General features: G+C 39.4%; 1 protein-coding gene across 1 annotated transcript in view; it reads left to right on the top strand.

The window, feature by feature from the left end:
- PDE8B (phosphodiesterase 8B) overlaps positions 1-27,707 on the top strand; it is a 71,652-nt gene that overhangs the window by 16,664 nt on the left and 27,281 nt on the right. The window contains exons 2-5 of the mRNA XM_069000982.1: positions 15,587-15,643; positions 20,132-20,322; positions 21,644-21,703; positions 23,647-23,704. Coding sequence (XP_068857083.1) covers positions 15,587-15,643; positions 20,132-20,322; positions 21,644-21,703; positions 23,647-23,704 — 366 coding nt within the window. The remainder of the gene's footprint in view (positions 1-15,586; positions 15,644-20,131; positions 20,323-21,643; positions 21,704-23,646; positions 23,705-27,707) is intronic.

The raw sequence follows: 27,707 nt of genomic DNA, 5'->3' as shown, positions 1-27,707 counted from the left end.
GCTGTTGTCTTTGACCTACTGCAGATTCATACCTACTGCAGTGGTGTGTCAATGCCGCTTGTTTTTCAGAGTACACAAGGCAAATTCCCATTTCAGAGCAGATCTCTCTGCATGGTAAGTCCACCATGCTGACTGTAAAATTGCCTTTAAGACTATCAGAGCTGTTGTCTCAGACCTACTGTGGATTCAGGGTATGTTGATTCACACCAGCTTTGAAAATATGACTGTATCTACCTAGAGAACTTAAAAATGGCTTTGCTTTATTTTTAATGAAAGTTTTCTGAATAATCTGTATCTTTTACATGGCAGTCTCTATGAAAAACAAAATGACTGCAAATTACAGAATGTGTCAGACTGTGCCGTGCTTCTCAACTATATATAAAAAAGGAGGTAGTGTTCCGTGGTGCACATAGCATGAGCTCCCAGCAAGAGTACAAAAATAAGTAAAAGTGTGATTTTGGGAGGATTAATAAGTTAAAAATTACTTCTGTGTATTTTGGAAATGTCTAAGGCCTTCAGTAGGGAATGGATATGGCAGGTGTCACATGTGCTTACACTGGTCTGGTACATATTATCTTGCGTCGACCCTTCTCAGAGATACGGTGTTAGTTTGGTGGCTTGATATGACCCTGTGCAGCTGTTATGTCTTTGCAATCCTGACCTTCATTGAAGCCTGACTTAGCAAAATATTTAAGGGCACGAGTAGAACCATCCAGCTTGACTGGAAAAACCAGAGCACCGGTTTGACTTAATATTTTTGCAGGGTCATCGCACTCAGAAGAAGTCTAAAACAGCCTTGGGGTGGTTATGACCTGTGTCTGGCGGCAAAATTTGGAGCAGTTGGTTTGTTCCATGCCATTGAGGTCTAAAACGGAAAAGTGGGATTTCTTGAGGAAGTGCATATGTGAAAATTCATTGTTTTATTAATTTTACATGGATCTGAAGACTTGAGGTATAAATTCTGTAAGGAGTAGTAATATTTGCAGCGCCATAACTGAAGGGCTATGGGGTGCTCTTGTGTTAGTCAGTGTGAGGATCCAGCAATCTGCATTACCATTTCATCACAGGATTTCTGCAGTTGGGACCAGTGAGCAAATCAGAGTGTTCTATGTGTGCCCAGAAATAAACTCTTTATGTTTCTTGACTATAACAATTACAGACATTTTATTACAGAGGAAGAGGCCTCCCAGCCCAACATTTCTTATTTGCTTTTGGGAAAGCATTTTATCTTTAACAGTAACTTGCTATGTGAAGTAAAATGTAATTTCTGGACTCTAGGGTCAGAGAGCTGGCCCTTGCAATTGTCGGAAGCCACGTCCTGTATCTCCTTTGGTTTCATCAAAGCCTTCAAAAAGTTTACTTCTGATCTTCTCTGATTTTCTGATGGGACTCCTAAGCTGCCATCTGCTTTTTCTATTGTATTCAGCTAAAAAGCTTCTAACAGATAGCAACATAACTCTTTGTATTGTTTGAATTTCACCTCATTACTATGACTCCTGCAGTCAAGGTTCTCTGCTACCCTACCTACATTGCAGTTGTTCTTTTTCCTCCAGTTTTTTTAATAGCTTTGCCTGTGGCATTCCAGCAAGCCCTTTTTAGCAGTCTTGAACAGGGCAGGTTTACTAAATTTCCTTTCTCTCGAAAATCACTTTTATGATTTTATATGTTTTTGTATTTTGATATACTTTTATAAATATTTAAATATGGTTTTATCTGCACGCATTTTAGAGTGACCCCATACATTTTATAAAATGATATTGAATTGCATTTTCTGTTCAATGTAACTCAATGTTTTTGTTCTTCCATAGAACTCTGTCACGGAGTGACACGAGCGCTGCATGAGCAGCCTGAATGCCCAGATCACTTTACCTGCTCTCTTGGCAGCTCATTTCACCCAGTTTATGCCAATCAAAGATTCTTAACTTCTTTGAAAACTGAATGGTACCCAGTAAGAAACTTACAGAAGTTACTGTTTCCTGTCTTGTGACATGCACTTGTAATAAGTACAATATTAACAGGAAATACAAAATATTTCCCTGCAGACTCCATCCAAAGACGGCTGTAAAATAAAGAGATATGTGAGAGAGATATATAACAGAAAACTCAGCAATATACTTTACTGTTGTAATCTCATGGACTGTAGTCTAACAGTGTGAATAATTTACACATAAGCAGTTATTCATTAGAGTTGTACATGATACAGGGTCTAATCCACTGAAGACATCATGTCTTATAAAATCTGTGTTGGTGAAAATGTTTGTCTGTGAATTGAAATTAAAATATTTTATGGCTTTCAGAGATGGGATTTCTTAATAAGGGTGGTTGGAAAGTGTCAGGCTTTTAGTGCCCATGTGATCTCTTGGAGAGGAATTTAATACTCTTCCACAATTCATGATATGTATACAGTTCCTGTTGCTTAATAAGGGCTTAATTCAGTGAAGTCCTGAACATTTGGGCTATGCTGCCTTTAACTGTAGAAAAAGCCCTTTTTGTCTCCAGAAATATTGCTCATAAAATAGAATAAAACAATTGCTGAGCGGAGTTCACCTTCTGCAATATAAGGTGCATTGAAACTAGTCAATTGCAACTCTTCTTTGGGGAGAGAAAGTTTGGCAGTTAACACTGCACACAGCAGGCAAAACTTCTGCTTTTAATTCTTCAGGGTGGAAGTTCATGCTGTGCATGTGCAGAAGCCATGGGAGAAGATTGATTGCCAAGACATTTGCGAGAGGGTTGTGCTTCGCTGTCTGTGGAGACTATAACAGTGCAATTTTTTTACCTTCTCACTAATGTGTTGGTAGGAAGTTGCATAATTACATCCTAATGATGGGCAATTCCAATGGTGGACAAAAATTACTATATTGTGTTCAAAGAGATGTCAGTACATAAAAACTGGAGTAGCAGTAAGAGGTCTCTGTAGAACATTTGCGTGACTTTTGTAATGCTGGGTCTGAACTGTGCCACTTAATTTGATGGTGCTTCTCCTTGGTAAGGCTGGAACAAAATGTCCAAAAAAAACCTTTTTCCAGAAAGCTTTTAATTTCAAACACACACACTGTGTAAGTAGATGAGTAATACCAAAACTATTATTGCTTATTGCATAAGTAATAATTCACACTGATGCAGCAGACCAGGTGAAGGTCTATGGTATGCCTTCTCTCCCTGCTTTTGCAGAGCTTATTTGGATTGCAACTGTATGCAAAAGTTAAATCCTAAAATCAGATGCTGATCCTACCTGCATTTACATGAATGGAATAATGGCAGTGAAATTTTCATGATTGCATTCAAGTTTGTAAGACTGAGTAACTAAGTTTCATCAGAGCATTTCTCGCTCCTGCAAGGTATGGATTCCTCAGGTACATCTAACACCTGCTGCTCTGTTCCTCTGAGTCAGCGCTTCCCCTTTCTCCCCACTTCATGTATGTAATTTATACCTACCTTGTATAAATACTCCTTCTACTCTTCCTCACTCTTCATGTCTATTTGGGTAGGGCTTATAGGATCAGTCAGCCCATGTGCCCTATTATAAAAGTGAGAGGTGATCTTTGTCTTTGAGAACTGTAAAATAAGTCAGACAAGCTTTGTAAACACTTTAGTTTTGAATGACAAAATACAGAGGGTGGAAATGCTGGGTTTGGGTAACGTCTCTGTGGCTTAGTTTGATGAGTCACAAGTGGGCAAGGCACTGTGCATATCCCAGAAGGTGATATGTGGATATCAGTCTTGGAGTATTTGAGACATGACCGCTGCTCTCTGGATTAGCTGCAATGGCTTTGTCAAAACTAAAATAGAAACTTGAGCTGAATTAAATGTAATCATGAATTATTCAGTCAGCATGAGAGCCTTGGAACTGTTTATTTTGATGAGAATTTTGCTTTGATTTTCGTTGTCTGGACAATTTTTAGTGTGAGACATGGCACAGACTTTCATGTTGATAATTCATAGTTTCACAATAACAGACTGTTAAACTGGAGGCTTTGTTACAGGAGACAGCATCACTTGTGATACTTGAGATGGTAGGGTCTGGTCTGGGAATAATTCTATTTGTGGGTTTCTACCTAAAGGATCAATGGCAAAATAGTTAATTTTGACACATATTTAAATGCTATTTTTGGATTTTAAGATCAATGTTAGACTGTAATGGGAAAAGTGTCCATAAGTGTCTGTTATCCTGAAAACTTGGGAAGATTTAATTTTTGTTTTATTGGTGTTTGTACTGTGTATTTGCAGTTTGGACTGTTGTTGGGTTTTGTATTTCGGGGTTTGGGGATTTTTTCAATAGAGTTCCTAGGCATAATTCTAAAACATATCTTGTGGATGCTAAAGTTTTAATGAAAAGCCAAACTAGCTGTTTTCAGCTGCCTTTTCCCAAACTCAACAGTCAAGACAGAAGTGCTGCAAAACAAACACTGTTTGACAAAGTGAAGGAGCAGGGAGGAGAGAACATCATGTTTTCAAAGGATGTATACCTGTCCTTTATGTAAAATACCAGGTTCTTTACTGGAGTTTATTTTGGTATTTTTGTAAAATGTAGATCAAAGTTCAATGCTGAGGTTTTTTTCTAACTGCAAGACAATTCAGAAAACTTCAGTAAATGACTCACTCATCAGAACATACTGGTTCTCGGTTTTGTTGGGGGCTTTTTTGCTTTTTTTTTTCTTTGTTACAGCAAGAGGAATATATTGTTTTATAGAGGTTATAGTCTGAGATAGTATGTAGGTGGCTTTCAGGAGCTGGCAAAAGAAGATAGGAACAGACCTCTTTGAACCAGGAAAAAAATCCTTCCAGCAATGCCCACCAAGAGAAGAAGTAAGAGGAGGTAATACAAAGCCAAAGCTCTAATGGTGACGTCCATCATGCATCTCTGGAAAAGCAGCCTGGTAACCACTGCAGCCTGGGGTTGATGTTGAAAGCTAGCAGTATCTACAGTGGGTAGTGATGGAGAACAAAGCCACAGGTGTTGGTTTTGCATGGCCTGGTTTTTGGTAGCAGGGGGGGCCACCAAGGTGGCTTCTGTGAGAAGCTGCTGGAAGTTTCCACCCTGTCCAGCAGAGCCAATCCCTGATGGCTCTGAAGATGGACATGCTGCTGGCCAAGGCTGGGCCAATTAGAGATATTGGTAACTCCTCTGTGGTAACATATTTAAGGAGAAATAAAAACCGAAGTGGGACGCAGTTTTTTCCTAGCCAGAGAAGAGGAGGAGTTGAGAACATGTGAGGGAAACAACATGGAGACACCAAGGTCAGTGGAGAAGGAGGGGAAGGGATGCTCCAGGCGGCAGAGCCGAGGTGCCTCTGCAGGCCGTGGTGCAGCCCATGGTGCAGCAGCTGTGCCCCTGCAGCCATGGGGATCCACAGGGGATGCAGAGATCCACCCGCAGCCCATGGGCGAGGTGCCCCTGCCAGAGTGTCTGGAGGAGGCTGTGATCCAGTGGGAGACCCAGTGAAGAGAGGGCCCTTGCTTCCAGGCCAGAGCAGCCTGTCCTTGGAGAACTGCACCCTGTGGAAGAGTGACCCATGCCACAGCAGTTTTGGGAGGACTGTTTGCCCATGGGAGGAACTCTCCTTGCAGTAGTTTTGGCAGGACTGCTGCTCGTGAGATTGGAACCACGTGGAGAGGTTCACAGAGAACTGTCTCCTGTGGGAGGGACCCCATGGGGTAGCAGGGGAAGGACTTCTCTCCCTGAGCAGTGGAAGAAAACCTCAGGTGATGAACTGACCAAAACCCTATCCTGTCTCCTTGTGCTGTTGGTCGAAAGGAGGGGGAGGGGTTGGGGAAAAAAGGTGTTCTTTAAGGGCTTATTTTTACTTCTCATAATTCTCCTCTGATTTTCTTGGTAATAAACTCACTTTGTATTTCTAAGATCAGCCTGTTTTGCCCTTGGAGTGTTTTCTCCCAGTCCTTACCTTGACTCATGAACCCTTTTTCTCTCCTCTGTCCAGCTGTGGCAGGAGAGGGTGAGTGAATGGCTTTTGTGGGTGCCTGGCGCTTGGCCAGTGTCAAACCATGGTGCCACAGCACATACCTTGGGTCAAATTTTTTTTTCCCTTTTAACCTTTGTAGTAGAGTCCATAGTTACTTACATGTGCACTTGCACACCAGGATTTCAGGTCTTGATTCTGACTGCTCTCAGGCTGTTGAGGGGCATAATCTTAGTGCTTTTGTGTACTTTCAGTAAAATGCTATGTAGTTGATGCTAAACAGTGGAAGCCAAGACAACTACATTTTTCAGGTTATCTACTACTGGAAGAATAACGTTAAATTAATTGAATATGCAGATAACTCAGGTGGATGCAGGTAACTTCTGGATGCCTTTTCTTAATCAGTGTTTGGAAGGCAAAGTAAATTTTGCATTTTAAAATGACTGTTTGATTGCAAACTAGCAGTATGCTTCACAAGTTACGGGTATTTACCTAGGCCAAGAGGTGATGGAAGACTACCATGACTATTTATCTAATATATTCCTGTAATATTATGTTCTAGCTGTTTCTGTTCATATTTCTATGATCATCTTACCCGAAATTTCCAGTATTGAAACTCACTTATTGGGGTTTTTGAATCAATTTTAATAGCCATGCCCAAGAATTGATCTACTGCATTGTAAATCTGTCTGCCTGTTATCTTGTCTTGGGCAAGTGTAAGGAGCCTTAGACAACAGAGAGAAAAGAGGGCAGATGGAGAGGGATCACTCCCCGGGCTTCTTTTAACTTATAACTGAAGGGCTTGTGAGTTGAGGTTATGTTCCTGCTGATGTGTTCTGCAGCAACACAGGGGCCTACCTTTGCTAAGTTTTGTTCAACTGCTTTTTTAACAGTGCCACTTCCAGTGGCCTGCTCTAAGTGCAAGCATTGTATTTCTTGTATTGGGAATACTCTTGGTACGTCATTCTTCATTCTGCTCTACACTACTCCTGATTTTAGAGATGCCTATTCAGTTCCTTAGGTAGCTCTCTTCCTGGAAGAAGCAGCCTAGTCTTTTTAGTTATCCAAAGATATCTTGAAATTTCCCGATTATTCTTTTTGCTTTCTCTTTAATTTTTCTAATTTTCATTAATTCATCTCAAGGAAAACAAAAGATTGTGTACAACATTGAAAGTGTTTGTTCACTATAAATTTACATGGTAGTATAAAGTTGTTTTGTTTGAATCTTTGTTCCTATCCCACGTTGGTTGCTTTTTTGACTACCTCAACATACAAAGATGAAAACAAGATTAATTTTTATATCTTTCTTTATCTATTGTCTTGGGTCTTGCTCTCTCCCAGACACAGTGCACAGTGCATTTTTGAAACAGCTCAGTCTCAGTTGGTGTGTTTTTCCCCAAGGTTGATGTAAAGAGATTTGATTGGGTTCCACAGTAATGTATGTGACTCATGCTCCTGCAAAGTTGAGAATGGACAGTAATGACAGATGGATTTACAGAAAGAAGTCTCACCATGACAAGATCCGTAAGTCTGGACATATTCTGTTCAGTCTGACAGATGTTAGGAAAAGTTTCTTTTCCCCTCACCTCTTCACGCTGCAAGGACATTAACATAACTTACCTGCCATGCATATTTAGTGAACTGAAATTTGTGTGCTAACAAAATAAATATACTTTCAGAGAAACTTCTGTTGATAAAGTCAAAAGTATTCAAAATAAACTTGATGCATTCTGTCATTGATTTTCCTTCCAAAAATCTAAGAACACAGTAGTTTGGAAATTAAAGCACTTGTCCAGTAAATGGATTTTAATTCCTCTCTTGTCAGTACAGGCTGGAATGTGGTTGCTGAGAAGCAGCCATGCTGACAAGGGATAGGGAAAGCTGTGGCTGACCTGATCAAGCATTGCAATAGCACCACTTGGAGGGACTAGATGGCCTTCAGGGGTCCCTTCAAGCCAAAAATTTTGTGATTTTTTATTCATTGGTGTTTTACTGAACATCTCAAGCCATTAGCCTGGCCCTTCCTCTTATTCAGGTTCTTAATATCTGGGGGAAGGGGAGGAAGTTTCCCAGTGCTGTAAGTTTTGAGACACTGTACGTGGTCAGTGAAGAAATGGATGATCTTCATTAAATGCCCTACTGCTTTGTGAGCAGAAAAGCCTAAGCTGAGATGAGCTATAAATGTCAAAGTTAGGGGGTGTAAGGGACCATGTCACTCTGTGCTTGCCCTGGTTTTGCCTTTTCCAGTTTTCCATCTGCTTTTGGCCACTTCTGAAGACAGGATATTGGGCCAAGATTGGTTGGTCTGACCAATTTTTTGATTGTTCCTCACAGGATTTTTAAAAATGTGAATGTGTTTAGAAATCTCCCTAGAGATTTTTTGGTGTTTTTTTTAAGGAGCATCTTAATCAAATGTGTTCAGGCAACTGTATCTTGGACACCAAATTTGCTCTGTGCTGACATCAAGAAGCAGAATTTTGGTAGTGGTCCTAGTGGTAGACTGTGATCCTTGAATCCACATAAGAAAAATCTGCGTGGTGAGAAACTGTGTGTACAAATTGCAGGACAGCTTCTAGATGCTGTTTAAAGCCTTAATGTGCAAATTATAGGAATAAAAGGGATGTGGACTACCTTCTAGGGATTGAGGGTTTCTGAGCCTTTTGTAGCCTTGGAAGGTCTCAAAGTAGCTGCTGCTGTGCACAGAATTGAGGACTGCTCAAAAATGGTAGTTTGTATGCCAAGTGTAGCACCCTAATGGCTGAACTAGTGTCTTTTCTGCTTGTTTGTTCTATTGTCCTATTATGATAATGTATTCACAAGGAAGCTGCTACCAAACTGTGAGCAGAATATAAAAAGTCCTAAAATAATATTCTTTCTTCAGTTACATGTTTATTATACTAGAGCTCATAGGATTATTTTACAAGCGTCAGCTTCCTTGTTCAAGAAGTCACCTAAAATCTCTATCAACTTGACATTGGTATTTCTTTCTCAATTTTTGTTCTCCTTAGGATGATCCATTAATTATGACCTGTTGTTGCTAACTGCTTCTTGTTTCCCTCTCTCTTCCCCATGTCTTTCAGAGGTTTACCTGCATTCCCCTGTTTGCTTTTTTTCCCTTACCACTGATTTTAAATTGAAACAGCAAGATTATATGATCATTACTGACTTTAGTTGCTTAAAAACAGATTACTTATGTTCTGGGCTGGAGAAAAGGAGTGAGAAATAGAGAAGAAACAGACCTGTGTTTTTGACTACTAATTTTTCTAATTTCTTGTTTGAAACACAAGTCAGGAAACCATATAGAGAGGAATGAGAATGAATGAGGAAAGAAATCTTAACATGTGTTCCTGAGGCTGACTCTGAGACAGATCTTTTCAGCTTTGCACAAAAACAGTTGTAGAAGCAGACTCTGAGAACCAAACATAAAAAAACCCAAACAAATTAAACATTCAATATGTTAACAACTGTGTAATTCCCACAAATTCAACTTTAGGCATTTTATCCTTACTTTGAAGTTTTTATGAAGACTTCTTCTCGTCTCCAGAACTCCTGACCATCTTATCTCTACTAGGATATGAAGTCTTGGCACATGGCTCACAGTGAAGAACGTGTGGAGTTGGCAGTCAGAGGACTCTGTGGCAGGTCCTCTGAGGAACCCAGTCAGGCTGCTATTCAGAGCATGGGAGAAATGCAGGGACTGCAGTGGGCTGGTGGATGTGATATATGGTGTTCTATGCCTAGCCACGCTTGGTTTGAAATGCTTCACTCCCAAATGGGTGCTCTCCCACCAGGTGAAGGCAAGGTTGGTGGGGAAGAAGGAGATGTGAAAGAAAGTTAGGGCTTAAGGCTCCTTTTCAGACACAGGTCACTGCAGAAAAGGAGCTCAAGGGTCATGGGTGAGAGTATGCAACAGGAGCTGGATTTCATCAGCCAGGAGTAAAAGTAGTAACAGAAGGAAGGGCTCTTTTTCCTCTTGACTTTTTCTGCTCCCTTGTAAATTTCTAATTCTTTTGTGTGCAGTGACATAGCTTTAATTGGGGGTGTCAATATGGCCTTGTCCCAGTTCTGCTTGCTTTTCAGAGGCACAAGAACCAGATGAAGGTTTGTGAACTCTACCCTTGAGCTACATGTAGGTACAAAGTACGGCAGAGCCTGCCAAACATACGTGTCTTGTGGGTTTGGGGTCCAGTGTGTTGCCTGTGACTGTAGTATTTTCATGCTGCACACCTCAGTGTGTGTTGTCACACATGTTGTTAGCAGGCCACCACTTCCAAATGTGTATCTGATGGGTTGGGCTTCTGTTAAGGGTGCTTGCAGAAACTGCAGCAATGAAACTTATTTTTTCTAAGTGGTATGTGTGTTTGATGATTGTTTTCAGAAAAAAAATTGCATGACCTTGCATTAACTTCAGAGTTGAGCTATCCAACCCTCTGATGCTCCTCTGGACTCCTTGGATAAGTGGCAGCCAGCTAGCAAGAGGGGAGCAGCTTGTGGAGCAGAGTGAGTTGGCAGCCCTCTAGTGGGGGCGAGGAAAATGAAGGGCGTGAGCACCTCAGGAAGCAGATGTAAAAGTCATCTGGAAAGCATAGCAAGGAGAATTTGACAGGGAAAAAAAATAACAACTACAAAACCCAACAGAATTTGACAACAGAGGTGGCAGAGAGCAGTGCTTCCTGAAAGAGAGTTGTGACAGTAGCTGTACTGGTGGGTGGAGAGGATAAAGAGGCAGTCAGTCAAATGAGTGAGGTAGGGAAAGATGGTTTCTGAAAAGGCTGGGGAGGGAGGTCAGGCCAAAATCCATCTAGCTCAGGACCAAGTCTCCAGCCATATGAGTATGTACTGTAGGAGTGATTCATCCTACCTTGTCTCCCCCTTTGCCAGCTTATCATTTAGGGGCTTTTTGACTCAGAGTTTTCTCTGTAAATCCGCCCTTTCTTTATAAACACAAATTGCTAAACAGGTCAAGTGATATTCTGTGTAACAGTTGAAGCTGGAAAAGAAATATAGGGAGACTCCAAACAGAGAAAGAGTGGCCAAGTGTTAAAAACTATACAAAAATGCCGGTGGATTGGAGTTGAATGGACCAGCAGTGATAAAAAAAGTAAAAGAGGAGAAAGATTGTGATATAGTTCTACTAAGGAAGACAAGACAAAGAAAAAAAGGGGAAGAACAGAGGAGTGTAGATTTGTTGAACAGTGCAAGGGGAGCTGGGCACCCTGGTGTTGTGTGCTCTAGCACGTGGAGGAAGAGGACACCAGCTCCAGGCCAAGGGTGTTGGAGAACAGCTCTTCAGGAGATTTGTGAAGGCTAGGAACACGTCATTATTTTTGCTGCCTCCTTTAGCTGAGTCTTGAAAGAGAAAAGTGAGTCAGTCACTTATACCTGCAGCAATTTGGGCATATAAATCCAAGGGTCTGATTCAGGTTGTAAAACAAGACTCAGAACTTAAAGACCAGAAAGGAGGATGTCAGACATAGTTTTTGCTGTATCTGTGTCTCATAAGGGAATTCATGCAAGACTAAGGCCAGTGTTGAAGTCACACGTTTGTGGACTGCTGTTTAACCAGGTGAAAAAAAAAAAAGCAAAGGGCCTTGAGGTTCAAAATAGTGGTACAATCAAATCTAGAAATGGTAATAGCCAAGAGAGAGGCTGAGGTGCCAATCTTCACCAGCAGGGTGGATAGAGGAAACTGAGCTGGAGGGAAAGAACAAAAGAGCCCTGGCAAAGATGGGGAGATGTGGCCAAGGCTGTGGTGAAAGCTGGGTCAAAAAGAGATTCCTGTTAACTTGCTTAAAAAACCAAAGGGGCAGGCGTCTGAAAACACTACAGAGCTGAACGAAGGGGTGCACCAGTGAAAGGGTGTTGCAGTGGGGATACTGCAACACGCCTAATATCAAACCAGGAGTCCCGTGGAAAAGAAATATATACGGACGGATTCTTGCTAGATGTTTCAGAGATGTTTATTAGTATCCCCACTGCAACAAAAGGGAAAGGGAAAAGGGCAAGGAGTCCTCAGGGCAAAAGGGCATCCAAAGGGACCTTGGCATCTGTGTGTTGCTTCTCAACTGGCACATCCATCCTGAGCCTTTTTAAGAGACTGAGCTCACCAACACCTTTGCTTCACTGCTTGGTTGGCTATAGCTGCTTTTGTTGCTCTGAAGCAGCACAGAATTATGCAAGAAGATGTTGCTGTACTAATTAGTCAACACTAATTACAGTGGCGTGTTGGTAATTATTGATGATTCATAAACTGCAAGGGCTTTAAGTCTGCAGCCATAATGGGGTGAAGACTTTTGTTCTGGGGATTTAGAAAGGTGAAAATTCGATGAAGTAGTAAGTGCATTTTGCTTAATGGCCCTGCTACGATAGTAAGATAATTGACGGTCACCGATTTACACAAAAGCATAAGAGCTAAGAAAGTGCCATTGACTTTGTCTAACTATTTGTTTCATAGCTGATTCCTTTGGAGGTTGCTTAGGAGATTATAATGACACTGAAAATAGTATTCGAAAGTTAAAGATGTTAAAACTTTTTTTAAACTGTTTTTAAGCTTTTATTATTTCTAGGTGGTTATTTCTTTGCTTTCAACAGAGTGCCTGTTCCTCTGCTCACTGAAATTGGGGATTTTCTCACTGGCCTCTTTGGAATCAGGCTTGTCTCTGCATGTTTTACCAGAAAAGTCTGTTATGAGCTACTACACTAATTGATTTAGGTTGCAGATCTATTAGCAGTCCTTCCTGGCAGCCAGTGAAATAATGAGAGCTTTATTTAAATTGGAAATCATCAGCAATGTGATATTCACTTAAGTGAGGAAATGAACAGAGGTATGGTCATGGTATCACTAATACGGAATGTCCACATGATCGTATTCTTCTGGGAATTCAGAAGATGTGGAATTATTCCCTCCAGGCCAGTGAGAGATCCATAGGAGATTTGTGAAGGCCAGGAACACATGTCATTATTTTTGCTGCTTCCTTTAGCTGAGTCTTGAAAGAGAAAAGTGAGTCAGTCACTTATACCTGCAGCAATTTGGGCATATAAATCCAAGGGTCTGATTCAGGTTGTAAAACAAGACTCAGAACTTAAAGACCAGAAAGGAGGATGTCAGACATAGTTTTTGCTGTATCTAATGAGAAGGTTTATTTATCCTTCCCAAACTCAGGTCCATTACCAGTCTTGATTTGACAGTCCCATCTGTTTCCATCCATTGTATGAGTAATGAAGTTGAGCATTTTAGGGACTTAAAGGCTATACATAGCAATCTTTCAGACGTAAGAGCACCTATTCTGCATCCCTGTGCAGTTCTGACCCCATCAGGTCTGCACTGAGCAGGACAGGGACAAGTTCACCTACATCAAGGCTCTCAGATTTTCTAATTTTTACCTAGCTTTCCTGCTGTTAGCAAAGACAGGAGCACCCTGAAACTGGAAGGAAGAGAGATAGAGAGGGAAAGACCCTGATTTTTTTGTCCTTCTATTCAAGTGTTTTCTATTCATGAGGCTGACACAGAAAGAGCCAGGAGAAAAACTCTGAGTCAGAGTCTGAGTGAGTGGATTATTTTGTTGCTGTTTTAAAATAAACAGGATAAGAAAAGTGGCTAATCTATAAAGTAATCTCTGTAAAGGATTTGATAGACTTGCCTGCATTGATCTGTGTCTTGGACATAGTTATTCCATTTTTGACAATACAGAATGACTAACACTGGATGTCCTCTGAAGTGGTAGAAAGTGGAAAACATTCATTTACAATGTGAGTTCCCTAATATTTCTCTGGCATTAATAAATGGATAATAAAATAAATATCTGTGTCTGAACGTACATGGATGTGCCTGTATTCCTTTGTTGAAGAATCTCAGGCTCTTGATCCACTGATTCTGAGACAGTTTGAGCTATGTATTGTCAAAAAATAAGCTTTTGCTCAGAGACTGACTGAAGTCTGTTGTGTAATCTTACAGATTTGTCTAATAAGATTACTTCAAAACATTTTTTTAATCAAAGCATATAATGATAAAAGATTTATTTAAGAGCTTCCAACTTAGTACCATTGGAGTGTGAATGTGCAGGGTTTGGTTTTTTTTGGTTGGGGGAAGAGGGGTTTTGAGCTTTCAGAGGACTGTTTCTTTAACTTACTCTTAACTCATGGCTGATGATGGGTGCTAACTTCCATTTCTGTTCAGATAGTCTTACTGGCACTGAGCTACGTTCTGCTACAGCAGGAGCTCAAGTGGGAAGTGAAGCTTTTCTGTGAGAAAAGGAGAGGTTAACTACACTTATATTGGGGGCAGTTTTTGCTTTGGAAAACAGTGGCAGGCTTTGTAGTTTAATCTTTTGGAGTGCTGCCTGTTACCACCTTCTGACGTACGTTGTTGGGCTGAGAAGAATCGATGTGCAGTGGTGCATGAAAGTCCAACGTGTCAGTTGTAGCCATACATAATGCCACTGTCTCACATGCAGGCAAGGCTGTTAATGCTTAACACGGTATTGTATTCTCTAAAGAAAAGAGTGGAATACTGGGAACTTCATCTGCTCTAAATGTTTATACACATTCCTTTGAAAAATACATTTTTTAAGGATTAAGTGTTGCCTGTATCAAAGGCTCAAACTTATGAGTACCACAGAGCAAAATACCACAGAAATAAGGCTCCAGGATTCCTGTGTGTCAGGGAATGGCCTTGGGAATCTGCCTGCAATTAGGGGTTTGGTCAGATTACATGTCTTGCAGGGTGATTGCTTTAACTCACCTACACCTGGGGCACCTGGGGTAACTGGTAACCAGGAAACCAAAGAATCTGACTTTTTGGAGATTGGTGACTTGCAACTAATTCTCCATATGCATGAACATTTTAAGGGTTTAAAGACTTTTCTCGTTAAGTATGTGCACCTGTGTGAGGACATATGTATTGTTGAGTTGCTTAACAACCTTCTGTAGCTAATGATCTGAAGTGAAACAAACCAGTAGTGTACAGGAGAAGTGTACTGAAATGTATCAAGACACAAAAATACAAAAAGTATTAGCGTAGTCCAGCTCCTAAGAAATAAAACAAACAAAGCAGTCACAGCCCACGTCTACTGGCTTTCTTGCAGTAGGTTTAAATTATGATGTGCTCTCATGTCTTCTGAAAATGTCACAGCTCACATGGTAGTGATATTTTTACCTGAAAACTAAAGGCTGTGGTTCTGGGAAACAACTTTAAATCTGCAACCCAAACAAGATCCCTTTTCTGAAAAGTCGCTTCTTTCCTAATCAATCCCATTAAAACATTATCATTTAGGATATGCCACAAGACCTTAATAAAATTTCTGTATTACATTCAAATGAATAACTTTTGGCCAGAGATAAATAGCTTTCTGTAGTCTTCAGCAAAAACAATCCTTCTATGTAACCAAGGCTGGGGAAGGAGGGAAAAGGAAAGGTGTGTTTCTTGCTTCCTTATTTAAAAACCCTACAATTTTTAACTTACAGGCAAGTAAAATAAATATACGAATTTGGTAAATATGACCATGTAAGATACACTTCAAAACAACTAAGTTAGGCTGCTAGTCATATGCCACTGTGCCTTTTAGCATCCTTTGTGGTTCTGTTTGATCTTTAATTCTTGTATGTAAAATGCTATCTCGTTAAGAACCAGACTGAAAACAAATATCTATATTACTCTTCTTTAGCAGGCTTCAACTACAGAAGTACAAGTTGGGCCCATGAGACTGACACAACATCCAATTCAGGTAAGATCCTCCTTCAGTTTCTGATAGAGCCAATTCAGTGTTAACAGGTGAAGAAATTAAGGTTCAACCTCTATAGTTAAGTATAATATCTTAATTTCACTTGTACAAGGACTGTGAGATGGATAATGTACATTTTGTGTATCTGATTGCTTGAGAAGAGATCTACAAGTAAATTGACTCGGTAAACAAGACATTTAGATTTCCATTAACATACCCTAATTCCTTTTATCTCTCCTGCCAGTAGGAGTGTGTGTATGTGCATTAACTGGGGAAAGAGCTGCCTCTATGAATATTAAAAACTGTTCAGTTTTGATATACCAAAGCAGAGAGCTTCATGAAGTTTAACGTACGTGTTCAGTTTTTCTGGATTTTGCACAACAGGACAGAGAACTGTAACAGGACAGAGAACTATGTTCTACAGACCACCAGTCCAAGAAATCACACGACCTCCAGCAAGACAGGTTGAACTTCAGCTTAAGGAGCAACAGCTCTTATCCATACCTGCTTCTTTTTCTGTAGATTTTGTTCCTGTGACAGTATCAGATCCCAAGTGGGGGTTTTTTAGCTTATAATGGATGTTGAAACTCTCAGATTATAGGAAATGACATAATTTTAGCCTTTAATATTGTTTTAGTGATACGTAATTAATTTGAATTAATTTATGGGTCACTTAATTCTGTAAATTACAGAGACATTTAGTCTCCAGTCACCCTCTGTGTGAAAAACCTATGTGTGGAAGAAATGCATCATAAGGCTTTACATTTTTATGTCTTTACATTCAGTCTTAATGATGACTCAATCTGATGAAATTACTTGTTGATACTGCAATAAGACTGTGGGGCAGTGGCTTCAGCAGTAGAACAGTCTTTGGTTTTGCACTGAATTTCAACACATAATTGTGGAACTCTTCACAGAAAAATGTTTTTAAGTCATGTTCATCTTCAGAAAGATTATCAAGCAGATATTTAACAACTACAAATACTCTCAGTGCTTTGGTCAGGATATTACTTTCTAGAAATTGGATTTGCCCAAGGGAAAGTTGGATTTTTGTTGTTTTTAAAAACTGACATTCTTCTTGGTATCTTTGCAGATGGGATGTTATTTTGTCCTTACATTGCACAAATGAGAATCTGTGTACGAAAAGAATCTGTCTTAAGCAGAAATTATTAAGGAAAATCATTAACTGAAGAATTTTCCTTCAAGATGTTGCCATAAGTTAACTTACTTACAGTAAAGTAAAACACTTTATGTAAACCCACCTCGTTTGTTTGTGGAACAAGCCACATTACCTCAGATAATTTGGCAAGTATTGCACACATCCACACATTTAAAAAATGTGTGCTAATCTTTTATTCCATCTTGACAATACAATTATGTGTTTCTCTGTGCAGTGCAAACAGCTACTGAATATCACATTTTAAATGTCTATTTGTGGATGATTAATCATGTTTACAATTGTCTGAGAAGGAAGTTCAGTTTGTTAAAACAATTGCTACTGGGGCTTTTCTTAGTGAAGTCCATTTTATTCCTGGTATGTTTTAGGCTGTTATGGGACACCTGTGCCAACCTCAAAATGGCACACATTTTTTGTCTGAGAAGTGACCTTACTTGTGCCTGTAACCTGCCATAAACCATTTAATAGATTCCCCATTGGACTTTATGACCATATATGTCAGAGGAAAAATCTGGTTTCGTTTGTACAGAATTGTGACCCAGGTGCTCCTGGCCTTAAGAGGCAAAGGGAAGAGTCCAAAGCAAACCAGCCTACTCAACTCTCCAAACATCCCATATACAGCTTGCACAATTGCCTAAATTTTGTGCCAAGTCTTGCAAATAGGAATGGTTTGATTTCAAGACCTCAGAAATGACCGTGCTGAAAGTACACGAAAATGTGGCTCCTCCAGGAGACACAGGAGATTGGTGGTTTTTATAAACAATTAGTGCACATAAAAAAGGTGTTGGAACCTCTTGCAGAAATGTTTGCTCATAAATGTTTGGGTGTGTTCCTATTCAAATGCTGCATTTTCTCACCTTTTAGGACATTTATCTGCTATCATCTCTTCCACAGTGTTGGCACTGTGATTTTCCCCGATGAGCTGCAAATGAAGCACGATGATGCACAGCATTTCACTGTTCCTTCATACCAATATAACAGCAGCCCCTCTATAAATTTATTCAGAGATACTATGTCTTTTCCACCTTGAAAGTCTCTTGCTGGGATATGATGATTTGAAAATAATAAGTAACTTCTTAAGCTGCTGTAATTTTCTTTTTCTGTTTGGTAGCCTGTGTGTCCTCAGCTGGTGTTTCTTCTTGTTTTTCAAACTCTTTAAAGCAAATTTCTGTCCATTTTCTGTGTTTGTATAATGAACTGGGAACAAGATGTGCAATGGTTGTGTGAAGCAAATACTTAGAAAGAGGGTAAAAATTTCAGTACATCACCAAAATTGTAAAGGCCTCTACAGAGAAAGTCCATGGTGTTCCCAGACTAGGGCAACACTGAGTAAAATTATCTTTTTACAGTAACATCGGTATACTATGCAGCAAAAGAATAACTACATTTGGCAGTTTTTTGCCAAGGAACACATATTGAATTTAGAGAATTTCCTTGATCATGTTGTTTATATGGATTGTTATATTTTTATCTTGACTTCAACAGCGTTCTTCAAATGTACTTGTAGTTACGTTATGTTTTGATGATTTATAGTAAGCTTCATACAAATGTTAATGAGACAGCATAGTACTAATACTTTAAAACAACTTTCAAAGTTAATATTCTCAGAAGGATTTACAAACTGATAATTAGCTACTAGTGAAAGATTGGATGGTTTAATTAATCTCCATTATTTCACAGCTGGTAAAGGATTGCATTTTGCCATCCTTTATTTCCAAACTGGGAGTGCTGAGAGAAGGAAGATATAAAAATATGAGCCACCCTCAACCTCCTCAAATTTTCTTTCCCCATAATGTTCCAGACTACGAACAAAATAAAACTAATGGCAGCTGGAACCAAACAGAAAATTGTATCAGAGCAGGGACTTGCATCAGGAATCAGCAAAATCTGCAGCTTGGCCACATCACTGCTTTCCAACACTTTGATGGCTGGGAAAAAAATCAGGGATTAGGAGGAAGGACTACAGTTATCTTGGGTGTTAAGTGTCAGTAAACCAAATCTCCTTATTGATAACGGCAATCAAAAACCTTCCAATAAATTGAAACTTTTACATTCTTAATATTTACAGAAATTCTGAGTGTATCATTTTCTTCCATTGTTTAATAAAACTCTGACTGGTTGTCCTGTCACAGTAACAATGATTGATTTTTTTATTGTTTAGAAGTCAACAGGTTGCTTCAGTAAAGTCAGGGGATGACTTTTATTTGTGAAATGAACAGAATTTTGCTTTATACGTAACTAGTCTCTGGGTGCTGACTTTTTGTGTAATTTTAATAGCTGTGGATAAACTTTTGATTTTTTGAGGCCTTCTTTTTCACAGCATATTTGCATTAAATGAGCCCTTTTCTATATCTGACACATAGGGTAGCATGGTTAGTTATCAGCAGCCATGGTAAATATGTGCAGTCGTAATGGGAAATGTCTGCACGACTGGTACGAATAAATTGGGCGCTGATAATGTGTGCATTGTAGGGCAAGGAAGAAAAATTTATTCTCTCTGAAAAACACTTTGTTTTACATGAGAAGCACAGAAATACAGCTGTCCTCAGCCTCTTTTCTCTGTGCCAGCTTGCAAACAGGCTTCCTACAGCATCTCCTTGATCTTTAGAGTAGTGCCTCAGTACACTTCCTACCTTGTGTGAGCAGTTCCTTAAGTGTTCAGTTGAAATTGTCTAAACTACTTCATATGCTTAGGGACAATTTGGGACAATTTATTGGGTAAAAAATTCTCATATTTGAATATTTTTCCTCCATACTCCATCCTGTACATACCTGCTTGTCTGTTGCTCTTTTTGGCTTTGAAGTAATATTGGTTAATGCCATATTTTTTGCATTAAAGGAGAAAGAACATATAAAACTGTGTTAATTGCTTGCCCATGTCTTCAGGGATGATAAGTGATAATTAAGGCAGTTGCATTTCAGACAGTTCATTACAATCAAAAGTGTGTGTGGCTGGGATGGCCTGATGAGAGTGGCAATGATGTTTGAGAGTGGCAATGATATTTGAACACTCCAGCTGGTTGCTGATTGAATTGGAACAGGAGGTAGGAAAAAATCATCATGTGGCAAGTTGGTTTTGTCCTAAATACAAGTCCTTGTTTAAAACAGGTAACTATTGATTATCTATTGATGACCACTTTATCCATTAAGAAAGAGGTACTACCGCACTGGCTGTTTTACAACCTGTGGTTCAAGCTTCCCACTTCAAAGCAGACTCAATCTTCTACAGGGCAGAAGTGTTTGTTAAGACTTGCACCATGCAGAGGACTACTTTATGTGTTTAATGTGGTGCTGCTGTTTTCCATCCCCTGCAGGTTTTGCTGGTCTTTGCAAAAGAAGACAACCAAAGCAATGGTTTCTGGTGGGCTTGTGACAGAGCGGGATACAGGTGCCACGTTGCCTGGACTCCAGAGTCAGCGCTTGAATGTTTCCTGGATAAGCATCAGGAAATAATTGTTATAGATCACAGGAACTCCAAATATTTTGATGCAGAAGATATCTGCAGGTAACCTAAAGGACCTTATGCTTCTCTTAAGCTGCAGAATACATTGTACAAAACCAAACCTCCTAATTTTAAAAGAAAAAATAGGGGGGAAAAAAGATAAAAACAACAAACAATGAACACCTAAAATTGTAGTAAAATGGAAGTTTGGGGACTGAGGCCAGGAGGTTTGCATACATCTGTAAGAGAATAACAATATGAAAACTACACTATGCCAAAGCTGAATTGTAGAACTGTCTCTAGGTCATGGGGCTTCTATCAGAGCATAAGTCAAAGCTGTTGTGAAATTATTCCTTGCTGTCTGTGCTGCATCTTTCCTGGCTTACTGCTGCAGCAAAATCTGAAGCTGCAGACTTCAAAGGAATGTGTTTGTTTGTCCACAAGGTCAGACACTGCCAGTTCTTCACAAAGGTTTGCCTCACTCTTCCAGTCCACATGGTTGTGTCTAAGGTGCATTAAGATTACGAGTGCATAGTATTGGAATTCTTTGCTAAAATACACTGTTTCAGCTGCAGCATGCATTTTGCACCATACTGTGCTTCTAGTCTGCCATGAGCTGAAATTTGCCGTGTCTATGACAAGGGGCATTTTAGTGCTCAAATACTTGTGCTGATGTATGTTCTTCTACCATACTTCTAAAGACCAACAGATGAACATAAAGATTGTTTATTCGGGACAGTGTGATATGAGTCCAAAAACTTATGATTAGACAGTAAAACACAAATGGGGTGTTCTTCTGATAGCTGGTAATATCTTTTTCAGTTTCTCAATAATACGCAGGATGGTGAAATTCTGCTTATTCTGTATATAATAAACTATAGTCTTTCGTAATTTGTTATGCCCACTTTTCTTACTTGCATGCCTTGAAAGCACTTCCCACCCTCTAAACAAAATTTTGTGATGTCTAGAAGGACAGTGGTAAATATAAGAGGGGGCAGAGATTCTTGTTTAAATTAGTCAAGGGCATTGAAAATGCTTTGCATGGACTGACCTTTCTCAGCTCTTGAATTCAGGGCAGTCTGCCCCAGATAAGCTGAGTACACAGGGGAAACCTTCACTAGGTCATGAGAGTGGGTTTGAAAAGCTGATGTTTGTGGTTTTGGAGCTTTTGCCTTCTTACCTGCTTAGAGCAAAATGAGAAATCTGGTGGCAAAATGAAAATGGTTTGTCTAAGTGGAGATAGGCAGGTTTGGCAGTGCACTATCGTATTTTCTAGCCTCAATGGTGTCTTTCAGTCCTGACTTTCATTTATATTTTCAGTGAAGGTACTCAGAGCAATATTGAGAAAGCATTCAATGTAACTGACAAATTTTTGTTTCCTCAGGTCTATTCGTGCCACAGAGCCATCAGAGCATACTGTAATACTTGCTGTGGTTCCACGCATGTAAGTATTACTGGTTTGTGAAAGGTTTTTGTTTTACTTTGTAAGAACAGTAATTTAACATAGAACAGTTATTTAATAACAGAAAGTATCTTAATAGCAAGTGTTACAGAGTAAATGCAGTATTTTTCACCCAAAATGCGCTAGTGATGTTTTATGTTTTATTTGAGTGTTTTATAACTTTCCTTTAGTGCAGATTAGTATTATCACTGTCACCTTCAGAATGGGTTGTATAGTAAGAAAATGAAACAAGTATGTGTTTTTTCTAAGAGAAAAAGAAAATCCAAACCAAAACCAGAAAGCTGTGAATTACTTTCTAAAGGAAATTACTAGAGAAGTAACACGTTGTTTATTGAACTGGGTTGTGGGAAAACTTCAATCCTGTGGATGCTAAATTCACCAGAATGTTGTCCTGAAACCCTTATTCACTAATTCATACCCCATGCATTTAGGTAGAATTCTTACTGATTTAAATATATATTTATCAAATACCTTCAAATAACTTTGTTAGAACTCCTACACACTACTGAATCCATTGTCATTTTACTAATTTCCTAGATCAATTAAAATATTAGGAAATATTAGGAAATATTAGGAGAACTATTACTGGCAAGATTTGAAAATCAACTAAATTTGCCGCTGAACAAGATTTTGCAACTTACCTTTATCTTAGTAACATTTTTTTTAGATTATTTCTCATAGGATATCACAGAATGTCTTTTATCTTTTTCATACTTTCTTTTTGCAATCCCCTTCTGTGTATGTAAAGAGATACAGGACTTCTCTGGATGACCTGTCAGGTTTGCTGTAGGAATAACTATCAAGCTGTATAAAAGCTGCAAATACCTATGATAGAAGACTGTAGCACCAACTTCTGTAACAATATGATTTTATGTACGTATTTTAGGAAAAACTCTTCTCACTGAGTTCATTATAGTCAGAGAACTATATGAAATTTATACCATCTAATCCTCAAGTGTTCTGTGCCCATACAATATACCAGCCCTGCTTAATATCTGAATCAATGTCCTGGACAATGGGATCGAGTGCACCCTCAGTCAGTTTGCAGATGACACCAAGCTGGGTGGGAGTGCTGCTCTGCTGGAGGGCAGGAAGGCTCTGCAGAGGGATCTGGACAGGCTGGATCATGGGCTGAGGCCGATGGTGTGAGGTTCAACAAGGCCCAGTGCCAGGTCCTGCCCTTGGGTCACAACAACCCCAGGCAGTGCCACAGGCTGGGGCAGAGTGGCTGGAAAGGGCCCACAGGAAAAGGACCTGGGGGTGCTGATGACAGCAGCTGAACATGAGCCAGGGTGTGCCCAGGTGGCCAAGAGGGCAAATGGCATCCTGGTCTGGATCAGCAACAGTGTGGCCAGCAGGACTAGGTCAGGGACTGTCCCCTCATACACGGCACTGGTGAAGCCACACTTCAAATCTTGTGTCCGGCTCTGGGCCCTCATGACAAAAAGGACATTGAGATGATGTCCAGAGAAGGGCAACAGAGCTGGTGAAGGGTCTGGAGCAAAAGTCCTATGAGGAGTGGCTGAGGAAGCTGAGGTTGTTTAGCCTGGAGGACAGGAGGCTCAGGGATGACCTTGTTTCGCTCTACAACTATCTGAAAGGAGGCTATACCCAGGTGGGGGTCAGTCTTTTCTCCCAAGCAGCAAGAGATCTCACAAGATGAAATGACCTCAAGTTGTGCTAAGAGAGGTTTAGACAGGGCATTAGGAAAAATTTCTTTCCTGAAAGGATTGCAAGCGTTGGAACAGGCTGCTCAGGAGAGTGGAATCATCATCCCTGGAGGTATTTAAAAGATGTGTGGATGTGGCACTTTGGAAATAGTTCACTGGTGGGCTTAGCAGTTCTGGGTTAAAGGTTTGACTAGATGATCTTAACAGTCTTTTCCAACCTGAATAATTCTGTGGTTCTGTGATTCTGTTTTGTAGATCTGCTGACCAAGAAGAGACTTCTGTTCTTCCCCTTCTTGATGCAGGCTTTGATAGGGTATGTATAAATTGCCTATGTAATATAGAAAACATAGTAACTTCATCAATTACAGACACTTCCACTTCCTCAAATTGAAAATTATACATCTTTTTCTGCCAGAAATTTATTGTTAAGAAAGCAGTGGCAGTTAATTTATTTTTCTTTTCAACAGTGTGTTCTAGAAGCATATGGAATGAGAAGCTCTGTGACCTAGCTAGTCTTTTCAGAATGGCAGGAGTACTGAGATTACTTCCATGTGGTCTGGCTGGGTAGTGGGTGGGTTTTGTTGATGACTGCACTAAAAAACAATGATGGGAGACTCTGATTAAAATATTGCAACATGCTGGCTCATCACCCAGACCCCCCTGTGTGTCTCAGGCTGCTGGGATTTCTCTTCTAAAGGGACTACAAACCTGTCCAGCTTGTGGTGTGAAGAATTTTTTTTCCCATTATGTCTGTTATGTTGGTTTGCACCAGTTCTTCTCAGTACAGAGTTAGAGACACTCCTGTAGGAGCAGCAGAAAGGAAGATAACTGTTTATACTGTTTCTCAAAGGGCTTTGAAGGAGAGAGCCAAAAGGCAGTTCTCAGCTCGGAAAATCTAGGTTGCTTACCCTCTCCTAATCTTTATGTGAGTGGCTTTGGATGGATATTACTGTTACATTACTCTAAAATAAACCAGCTGCATTTTTTAAGTTAGCCATTCAGAGGAAAGGATGTGTACTTAAGCAAAAGAAGCACATCTGGAGTTAGAATTAACTGCATATACTTTCTTAAATATATATATAGTTAGGAAAATTAACTATAGTAAGTAAAATCAGGGAAGAGATGGAATTAACCCAGGCAAAATCTCATGTTCCTATGCTCATACTGAGTCCAGTGTCTGAGCTAACTCAACATTCAGCCCAAGTTTGTTTACACAGCAGAACATGAACCAGAATTACCATTTTCAGATCATCTCCCAAAAAAAGAGGTGTAAGATCTTGCCTCTACTGCAAGAGTATTGTGGGGTCAAAAGCATTTCTAAAGCACTTAGATGCTCTGAAAATTGGAAAAGGTGAATCTAAGAGAAAGGTCAGCCCAAGAAGGCCAGTGCTCTATTAGTGTAGTTTCTCTCTCTCCCTCTCTCTCTCTCTCTCTCTGGCTTTAATATTTTTCAAAGAAAACTTTATTACTTCTCAGGTCTAGGGTTTCATTCGAACACGATGCAGGGCAATATGTTTTGTGAGCAAGATTATAACTGTAGGTGTAGCACTGGGTAAAGTCAGAGGAGACTGTGCAGCTGTGAGACACGGCTCAGTGGTGCTCTCTGCCTTGGAAAGAAAAATCTTTTTGCACCTGACAGCTGCAGTAACTACTCTCTCTTGCTGTCCCAAATTTATCAGAGAGCTTGCACAATATAATAATTCCCTATTGGAATTATTTTCAAGACTTTAAAACGCATCTGATGTCAAGATCTCTACTTTTGCTGTGGGACGCACATAGGAAGCATTTTTGCTTGGATGGGGATCAGTAGGGACTAAATCCATTACCACACAAAGCTTTAAAAATACCCCTCTTCAAACAGAAAGGTGGTATTTGTGGGGAGTCTCTTCCTCAGCAGCAAAAATGAAATTTATTTTTGGAAAATCATACCTGCTGAAATCATAAGTTTTTCTTTATGCTGACTTATTTCTGTTTTTTCTTCCTTCTTCTCAAGAACATATTTTATTACATCTTCTGATTTTCCCCCTATATAATTAACAGCTTTTGTGTTTGTGTATTAATGCTGTTGCTAATCCAGTACATTAATTATGCTGATTCTTTTTTCCTCTCAGCCTCATAAATCTGATAGTGGTGGCCTACTTAGGATGGGCTAATTTGAATAAGCAATTTAGCTTCCTGACTGATTTTTAGCTATGATTTAAATCAGCAAACAGGGGATCTTAACATTTGCAGTTACTGAATTACAAACTTGTCTTGTATTTTGAACTTTTTTCCTAAACAAATGTTGATTCTCATTGACCAGATACTATTAGAACTTTCTGGATTGGAATAAAAGAAGTCTTTAATATTAAACCTAATTTTTATTGCTAAGCAAGAAGAATTATGCATTCCTGTTGGCTTATAACTCTTGTGGTTTGTACTAAGTTCCATAAAGAACAACAGCAGAATCCCATTATAATGAAGTAAAAAATAATTTAAGAATACGTGTTACTTAAATCACAATCTATTATATAAATACGAAACTTTCTGTAAAGAAAGTGTTTTGTCTGCCTTCTAATATCTGAGAGTTCAGAGATCTTCTTATTCTTGTGTCACATTAGAAGCACAGATTACAAAAGGAAATGTCTCCTGCTATTTTCATGTCCCAGTCCATTTCTCAGCTTTGAGTCAGCCAGTGAATGACCAGCATCAGCACTGTGAACTTAGGGAAACTGATTCTGTACATCTGCAGAAGACTATACAACAGTTAAGAGCACAGTTAGAACTTTGATAAGCTGCAATTCTTGATTCTTAGCAAAATATTTGTGCCAAGAGTTTTGTAGGTGAACAGCAGTGGTTAAATTTTTTCAGTAAAACACACTACTGTAAAATTTAGTTTATAAAGAGCCTTAGTATAGTCTAGTAAGTCTATTTCATAAAATAGGTTGCCATCATTGATAAATTTTATATTATTGACAGATTTTTTCTTATTGTTTTAAATTTAGCACAAATGTATTTGATTATTTAAAAGAGCACCCTAAAACTGAAAATCTAAATCTACACTGCTGTAGAAGAGAAGTTTGTTTGCAGGCAGTTTGATATACAAAAACAAAACTTTGTTTGCTCCTTTGCTTCTGCCAGCTTGATATTGTACCTTTTGTTTTCCCATGCATTCTGTAGTGTGTGAAGTGAAAGTTACAGCAATATTTTAAGATCTTAACATTAAGGAGTGAAACAGACCCATGCCAACAGTTGTTTTTAATTTTACCTTTTTTATGTTTTGCTCACAACTTGGAATTAAGCCACTGGTCTCCAAAACAGTTTTTCATCCAGGACAGAAGCATAGATTTCTTGAAGGCTCTTCTTTGGACATTTGCATGCTGCTCTGGACTGTGTGTGCAGCTGTGCTGTGAGAACTAGTGACAATACAGAGCATTTCCTGTGATAACTAAAGTCAGTGCATGTGATTGATCAGTAAACTTTAACTGAAGTCAGAGAATCTACTTCTTTTGTAGCAACATAAAATTTCTGATTTCAGCAGGACCAAGCACAAGCACTTTCAAACCTAACAGAAAGAACATTCTCTCCTGTCTAAAGTAAAAGTTTTTTCACTGTGGTCAGCATGCTTCTACTTTTCTGCACTTCTGAATTCACAGTGACAGCTCAGTGAGATTACTTGTAAAGCAAACTTAGTTCTGTTTCTGAGCTTTAGCCGCAATATTTGCTTGGAAACAAATGCCAAATATAATTCTTTATCTTTTTCTTTTTTGTATGAATGTTTTATGTCTCTAAGGTTTTCCATTTCCCTTCTGAATGAAGGATAGGTGTTCAAAAAAAACCATCAAGGCAATACTGGTTTTGTGTGAGACTGTGTTTGGGGTTCTTTTAAGGGTATGCTTTGGATTGCTAAAACCAAATGGGAAAATTGAGTTAAGGATTTAGCATATTTTTATACTTGCTTTGTATTTAGATGTTTATGTTGTCTTAAAAAAAAGAAACTCATTCCTGAGGAAAAGATGATTATTCACAACACAAAAGGCACAACCAGAGCTTATTTCTACCGGAAAAGAAAGTATGGTTGAGGTTGGGAGGGACCTCTAGGGGTCATCTTGCCCAACCTCCCTGCTCAAGTACAGCCACCTAAAACAAGTTGTCCAGGACCATGCCACACAGCTTTTGAACATTTCCAGGCATGGAGACTCTGCAACATCTCTGGGCAACCTGTGCCTAGGTCACCCTCACAGTAAAAAAAAAAAAAAAAAAAAAAAAAAAATTGTTGCCTGATGTTCAGGTTCCCTGAACTCCTGTGCTTCTGTTTGCTGTTTGTGCCCATTGCC

The sequence above is a fragment of the Aphelocoma coerulescens genome, assembly GCF_041296385.1.
Source record: "Aphelocoma coerulescens isolate FSJ_1873_10779 chromosome Z unlocalized genomic scaffold, UR_Acoe_1.0 ChrZ, whole genome shotgun sequence".
Lineage (NCBI taxonomy): Eukaryota > Metazoa > Chordata > Aves > Passeriformes > Corvidae > Aphelocoma > Aphelocoma coerulescens.
This window is presented reverse-complemented; position numbering and strand designations above follow the sequence as displayed.